This window comes from Mchenga conophoros, linkage group LG11, assembly GCF_057382185.1.
Source record: "Mchenga conophoros isolate Kocher_MC1m ecotype Shallow Benthic linkage group LG11, M_conophoros_male_GT1.1, whole genome shotgun sequence".
NCBI lineage: Eukaryota > Metazoa > Chordata > Actinopteri > Cichliformes > Cichlidae > Mchenga > Mchenga conophoros.
In genome coordinates this window covers 1,815,792-1,822,954 of record NC_140536.1, presented here as the reverse complement: position 1 = coordinate 1,822,954, position 7,163 = coordinate 1,815,792, and the positions used below count along the sequence as shown (strand labels likewise).

The 7,163-nt window shown below is 43.4% G+C and overlaps 1 protein-coding gene across 1 annotated transcript; it reads left to right on the top strand.

Moving 5' to 3' along the window:
• Nucleotides 1-396: 396 nt before the first annotated feature.
• Nucleotides 397-6,630, top strand: rrp15 (ribosomal RNA processing 15 homolog). Its single transcript, XM_085290487.1, has 5 exons — nucleotides 397-549; nucleotides 4,998-5,245; nucleotides 5,659-5,756; nucleotides 5,830-6,019; nucleotides 6,105-6,630. The coding sequence occupies exons 1-5, from the start codon at nucleotides 516-518 to the stop codon at nucleotides 6,240-6,242; spliced, it is 708 nt and encodes a 235-aa protein (XP_085146613.1). The 5' UTR covers nucleotides 397-515; the 3' UTR covers nucleotides 6,243-6,630.
• Nucleotides 6,631-7,163: the final 533 nt, after the last annotated feature.

Sequence of the window (7,163 nt, the reverse complement as noted above, 5' to 3'; positions counted from 1 at the left end):
ATTGTGTTTAATGTCCCCGTTTAATGATTCAATGTCATTGTATCTCTCGCTTGTTTTTCTTTTTTATTCCTTTTTCTTATTTTCCCCTTTTAATTTTGATATGCATCTTACCTGTTTAATTTGGCGCACTCTTCCATTGTATCATAATTTTGCAGTACATTGTCTCCTCCGTGTTTTATATTTGTTGTTACTGTTCCTCTTGAAATAAAGATGGAGAGAAAAAAGTCTGAACTGGGACACAGCCCGAGCTACACTTTCTACCGGGTTAACTTTGGCACAGCACGGAACCCTGTTCCAGATCCTTCCGGCCCGCTTCAACCTCTAATGGCCCGAATAAGCCATTTCATTACCATTGCAGACAGAACAAACGTCGCAGTGTTTATTTCTCTGGGTTTTATTGGCGAGTACACGAAGAAGCTTTTTCCTCATACGTGTAGAACAAATCGGAATTCCTGGACGGAACCTTTGACGGGCGGTTAGTTGTACTCTACGGAAACGACGTAGTGTAACACACAATGTCTCTGGTGGAAGCACACGCGTTGGACTCCGGTGAGTTTTGTAATTCACGTTTTTATTATTGCTGCTAATTGTAGCCGCACGGCCTCGAAGATTCTTACAACAACAGCACTAAAGGCGGTCTCTGCTGTTATTGTTAACACAGCAGCAGAGACATGAATGGTCTGCTCTGGTTACAGGATGGATTTAAAGTCCGTCTGTTCACCTGGTAGAAAATGAGCGAAACTTTTCTCCTGTAACCTGCTCTTTGAATGCGAGCGTTTACATCGTACTAAGTGTAAATAGTGTAACAAATCACGCGTGAATCGCACACGAACACCGCATTTGCGTCGGTATTCAGACAACAACGATCAACAGGGGCGTCGCTAGCATCACTGAGGACTTGGCCCAGCCCTGAAATCTTTTGGGTTCCTGCTTGAGAAGAACATTAATTTGAGTCCTTCTTGTTTGTTACAGTTTTATTTGCCAGTACAGAGTTTTTACCAGCCTCGGAGCTTTTATTGCACCACGATTGCTGCGTTTGAACTGTATGCCCTCTTTCTGATGCTCACCTCTTCTTCGTCTTTCCTGCTGTTGTGGTGTCCCTCATTTTGCATCTCTTCTCCTTTGCTCGCTCCTCCTGTTCTCTTTCCTGACCTGGTTATGAAAAGAATGCAGTCAGCATGTGCCGATCAAACGCCACCACCATCTAGTTTGATGGGATTATTAAGGCATCAACTTATTTTATACACACTGACTCAACCTCAAATATCAGACTGCAGAAAAGCAAAATGACTCATGCACTCTGCCAAGACACAAGAGCTAAACAGCAAACAAAGTCAGTGGTGAATGTGAGCTATAGGCCAACATTTAGTTCAGCTGCAGAGGTAGACTGCACACAGTGACGTCTGTCTTCAGTCACAGCACTTCCTCTTTTGTCATTTTATGTTTTCTTCTTCATTTTGCAGGATTTCATTTTTCACTCTGTTAAAATCTACATCTGATTTATTTCAAGCTTTTCTGTGAAGTATCTTCAAATGTCCAATAGCTTTCTTTGATCCTCGGTAAACATGCAACATAAAAAGATCGTAGCGTCACTCTGCTGTGTTACGGCACAAACGTGCATATTTGTGAGGAGCACAGGAGTCAAACGTGCACGAGTAAACAGAGAAATTACACCAAATGAACTCAAGTCAAGGCTTAATTTTTCAGTTCATGAAATTTAAAACATCCCCTGCGTTTCCATGGTTACTCACTGTCATGTGTAAACCATCCCTGCAGGATGACATCACCCTGAGCTGCTGTGGGATTTCACAGCGTCTCAGAGTTCCTCCTGATGTTCTTATAAACGCTGTTGTAACGCTTATGCTGGAGTCCCACGCATCGTTAAACCCCGTTGGTCAGACCAATCAGGTGCTCGTACGAGGTTGGACCTATTGAGGGATGCTCAGCTGTAATTGGTTCACACAGATATGTGACTGTTTCAGGTGTGACTTTAATAAACAATTCTTTAAAGATCCAGAGCTAATCACAAACCATCTGTGGCTCGAGCCCCGACACACCTGTGGAGCACAGCAACAGCTTCCAGCAGCTGAAAGGTCATTATTTGTTTATTATTGTTTATCCAACTTGAATTTTCCAAGTGATGCAGTAGTTGGACTTTTGCCTTTTAAAGTGAACTCATGGTTTGTAGAGTGTTACCTGTGCTGCTGCTCTAAGCTGTCACAGTAGTTGTGGATTAGTCATGTTAATTTTTGTGCTTTCATGAAGTGTTTGTAGTTTGATCGTTACAGACTCTTAGAATAATAATACTGTTCATCAAACCATGAACCTCGCTGTGCTTCTCTCTTGAACTATGCTGGCTGCTCTCATGTAGACTCTGATTGTTAGTCACTGAATGTTCTATCAGTTGTTCCATTAATTAATCGAGAAATCAGGTAAGAAATACTTTTGTGTTACTATGATCAATAATATATATTCCAAAGGGGGGAAAAGTGCAGGTCTTCAAAATGAACTGTTTAAAACATCTGTCCAAAAAACAAAAACCCCAAACCCTGAGCCTGCAGTGATATAATGACATTATTTAAAGAAAATATTCATTAATGGGAAAATAAAATCATCTCAAATACAGTAATGTTAAATAAAATAAAGTTTATCCTTCTGAGAACTGAGGAAAAATAAAGAGAGCTCAAAGTCCAGGATGTCCTCGATGTCGTCCATCAGGACTTGTTAGGATCGCTCGAATGAGCCAAAAGATACAGACCACAAATCAGACGTCCGTTACAGAGGACGTAAGTGAATCAGAATCAGAATCAGAATCAGAAAGGGGTTTATTGCCAAATGTTGAGCAGGTTTACAACATTAGGAAATTGCTGCGGTGCTTCAGTGCAAACATACTGTCATAAATAGCACTTAAATAGACATGAAAAAATAAAAGTAAGAATAAGAATTAAAAGTGCTACGTAGATAGATATATACATGAGTGCAGGTGGTGATCAGTGCCAAACATGGAATGATGCAGTGACACAGCGTAGGGTCATGAGTTAGTGGTGGGAACAGTCATACGGTTATTGTTCATGTGTCCAACAGCAGAGGGGAAGAAACTGTTCTTATGGCGAGAGGTTCTGGTGCGAATGGACCGGAGCCTCCTGCCTGAGGGGAGCAGGTCAAACAGACTGTGTCCAGGGTGAGAAGGGTCAGCTGAGATCCGAGCTGCACGCCGCAGTGTCCTGGAGGTGTACAGGTCCTGCAGAGATGGGAGTCTGCAGCCAATCACCTTCTCAGCAGAGCGCACAACACGCTGCAGTCTCAGTTTGTCCCTGATAGTGGCTCCAGCGTACCACACGGTGATGGAGGAGGTGAGGATGGACTCGATGATTGCAGTATAGAACTGCATCATCGTCCGTGTTGGCAGGTTGAATTTCTTCAGCTGCCTCAGGAAGTACATCCTCTGCTGGGCTTTCTTGATGACGGAGGTGATGGTGGGCTCCCACTTCAGGTCCTGGGTGATGGTGGTACCCAGGAAGCGGAATGAGTCCACAGAGGTGATGGGGGTGTCAGTCAGGATGATGGGGGGGAGTGGAGCTGTGTGCTTCCTGAAGTCCACAATAATCTCCACTGTCTTCCGGGCAGTGGAGACGTACAGGAGGACGTATGTTCATGTGCAAGTGAATGGATGAGTTTGTATCTGTGAGCCTTTAAAGGCGTATATGGTGAAAACAAGCACGTCAGCATCCTGAAGTCTGCCCTACAGCTGTGATGTTGTAGCCCAGCAGTCTCCAACCTTTTTTGCGCCACGGACCAGTTTATGCCCGACAATATTTTCACAGACCGGCCTTTAAGGTGTCGCGGATAAATACAACAAAATAAAACTAGTACCGGTACCGAAAAAAGAAGATTTATTCATAACACACGTGAAAGACCCAGGAAAACCAAGTTAACGATAAAAACGATGACAAAATCACGCTGAAAACCGATAAAAACACTGAAAACACCTGAGCCTCAACTCTCACGGACCGGTACCGGTCCGAGTCCCGGGGGCTGCGGACCGCTGCTGTAGTGCTTAGTCATTCATTAACTTTCATTAAACAGCTGTACTGGTGCATTTCTGTTGGTCTGGGGGTAAAGAGCTTTTATTTTTATATATTGAAATATTAATCTCATTTATTTAGAGAATTTAAAGTGAAAACATATAATGTGACAGAGGTGCTGAAATAAAGAGGGTGTAGTTGACCCCCTGTTAGACTCCCCCTGTTGTTCCAGGATCACTGTGATTGAAACGCTGCATCAGTTACACGTCTGTAGATTTCTGCTGTGTGGGACAAACACCGTGGATGGCAGCTGTTCCAAACGGAGCTTTTCTTCACTGTGAGTTTATCCGTCAGGTGCTTTGATAGCCGACTCCCTCCGGCTGTTTCCAGCAAAGGTTTAAATATCGATCGCAGTAACGAGCGCCGCCGTTTCTGGATGTTTTGCTTCACCTCTCTGCACTTCTTGGTATCTTTATGTAGACACAGTGTCATCACCACTGCAGCTGTTATGTTGAAAGGTTCTTAGATAGCGTTTCTCTGCACGCGGCACAACTTCCCTCATTCACACATTTATTAGTACAGTTTTTATCGCTAAGCATCCGAATCTCAATAAACTTTACTGAAAATCTTCTTGTGTACAATCAACATTTAAATGTGATTTCAAACGTTTGCATCCAAGAAGTCAAATAAATCAACTTTTCTCCACCGTCTTTACTCCCATCATCACCTGTCTGCATGTGGTAGGACTAATGTCCACACATAAACAGTGTTTATGTGTTTCTGCCAGTTAAGGTCTTCTTGTCGCTGTGGTGGAGTAAACACGTCTGTAACCTTTGGATGAAATCAGACGCTCGGTTCATCAGGACAGGATCAACTTTCTGGGATTGTCGGATATTTTAGCATGAATCAAAATGCTTCTACTGTGTCAGCGAGAGTTTGTAGTTCACTGCATCATTTCTTTGTGTGAATCAGGTGACAGCATGGCTCTTTGGTCTGAAGGCAAGGTTGATTCTGAAGGAGAGAGTGAAGGTGAAAGAGTGAATGATGAAGAGAAAGAAGAGGATGAAAATGAACATAATGAAGATGCCAGCACTGGATGGGCTGAAGCCATGGCAAAGATCCTCGGGAAGAAAACCACGAGCGGCATCCTGGAGAAGAACAAGGAGCTGGAAAAGATGAAGGCAGCAGAGAGACAGGAGCAGCTCGAGAGGAAGAAACAGGTGAGCGCCGAGTCCCAGGCTCAGGATGATGTGTCCGAGCAGATGTTCATCACTCACCGAGCACAGTTTCCATATTTGTTCATCACCGTCGACAAGAAATGACAACGTTCGACTTATAATAACAAGTTATAATAAATAGGCGAGTTTATTTTCATGTTTTGGCTCTAAAGACGACCATAAGTATAAACTAGTGATTGAACACAGGAACCAATCAGGAAAGCAGGCAGACCTTAGACACTGTGCTCTGCTCACAATGTTCATCCACATAATAATGTAAAATCAAAACTGCACTGTGACCAGCTGTGTTTGAAAATATATATTCATTCATTTCCTCCTTGTTGTTGAACACTTTCAAAAAAGCAACACGTTTATTTCTAAGCCTTGAAAACCCAAAGATTGTGTGTCCCTAACAGGCTGACGAGAAGAAAGCGTGGGAGCAGATGTGCAGGGAGAAACCTGACATAGTGACGGACCGCGAGACTGAGAAAGCATTACAGAGAATTGCTACAAGGTGACCACTCTGTGTCTTTGTTTGACGTATATGCAACCGAGCATCTGTTCTAATGTGGTCCTCCTTCACTCAGAGGGGTGGTTCAGCTGTTCAACGCTGTCAGGAAACACCAGAAAACTGTGCAGGAAAAGGTGAAGGATGCTGGTGGATCAGACAGGAAGAGGGCAAAGATCCTTTGTTCTGTCTCAAAGAAAGACTTCATCGATGTGCTGAGGAGGGAAGACGGAGGTGTCCGAGCAACGGGCAAGACCGAAAAGGCTGCTGTGAGTTGACAGATGTTTGTTTCGTTCTGTACCTCTGCTGTCAGTGTGTTTATCCTGATGTTTCTGTGTGTGTGCTCGTGCAAAGGTCGCTGCTGTGGAGAAGCCTGCCTGGACTGTTCTCAGAGATGACTTCATGATGGGAGCCACAATGAAAGACTGGGACAAAAGCAGTGACCAGGACGAGCCACAGGAGGGAAACAGTGAGGCAGCGATTCAGATCTGACATCAGCCGTGCACACTGAAAGGCTGAGCTCTGACCGTCTGGGAAAAACCAACAGGAGACCCTGAACTGAAAAGACGAGCTTTAGCGTCAGCACACGCCCGTGCACCCACACGTGCACGCTCACGTGCACCGCTGCGTTGGACATGTACAGTTTTATATTTGTTGCTGAATAAATTTTGACAGGTGACAGTGAAACATACTGAATGTGGACTGTAGCAGAGAACATATTAAACTACAAATTTCTTCACAGATTCATTCAAATGCAAAACTGTTTATTTGTTGACACTGGAGAAATGCATCCTTCATGTTAACAGTTTTCTATTCAACAATAAATGTGTGCATGCTGGAGTGTACTACACGCTCACAGGTGGAACAGCCTGTTACATCAGCTGCTTTCAGACTGATTTTAGTACACGAGTCGAGCAGTGGCATCTCAGTGTGGCTACAAGCAGGGGGTGTAAAACTGCAAAACTAGTCTTGTTATCTTCTATGGTCCACCTGGGCCTTACACAGAGCTTCTGTCTGATTTCTCAGACTTTATATCTAATTTAGTTCTGAGCTCAGATAAAATAATTATTGTGGGTGATTTTAACATCCATGTAGATGCTAAAAATGACAGCCTCAACATGGCATTTAATCTGTTATTAGACTCAATTGGTTTCTCTCAAAATGTAAAAGAACCCACCCACCACTTTAATCACACTCTAGATCTTGTTTTAACGTATGGCATAGAAACTGAACATTTAACAGTGTTTCCTGAAAACCCTCTCCTGTCTGATCATTTCCTGATAACATTTACTTTTACAATAATTGATTACACAGCGGTGGAGAGTAGACTTTATCAAAGTAGATGTCTTTCTGAAAGCGCTGTAACTCAGTTTAAGAATATAATCCACCCACTGTTATCATCTTCAATGCCCT

Coding starts and splice junctions, on each gene's coding strand:
- rrp15 (XM_085290487.1), top strand. CDS start 516: ATGTCTCTGGTGGAAGCACACGCGTTGGACTCCG. Junction 5,246..5,658: donor AGCTCGAGAGGAAGAAACAG/GTGAGCGCCGAG, acceptor TGTCCCTAACAG/GCTGACGAGAAGAAAGCGTG. Junction 6,020..6,104: donor GCAAGACCGAAAAGGCTGCT/GTGAGTTGACAG, acceptor GCTCGTGCAAAG/GTCGCTGCTGTGGAGAAGCC.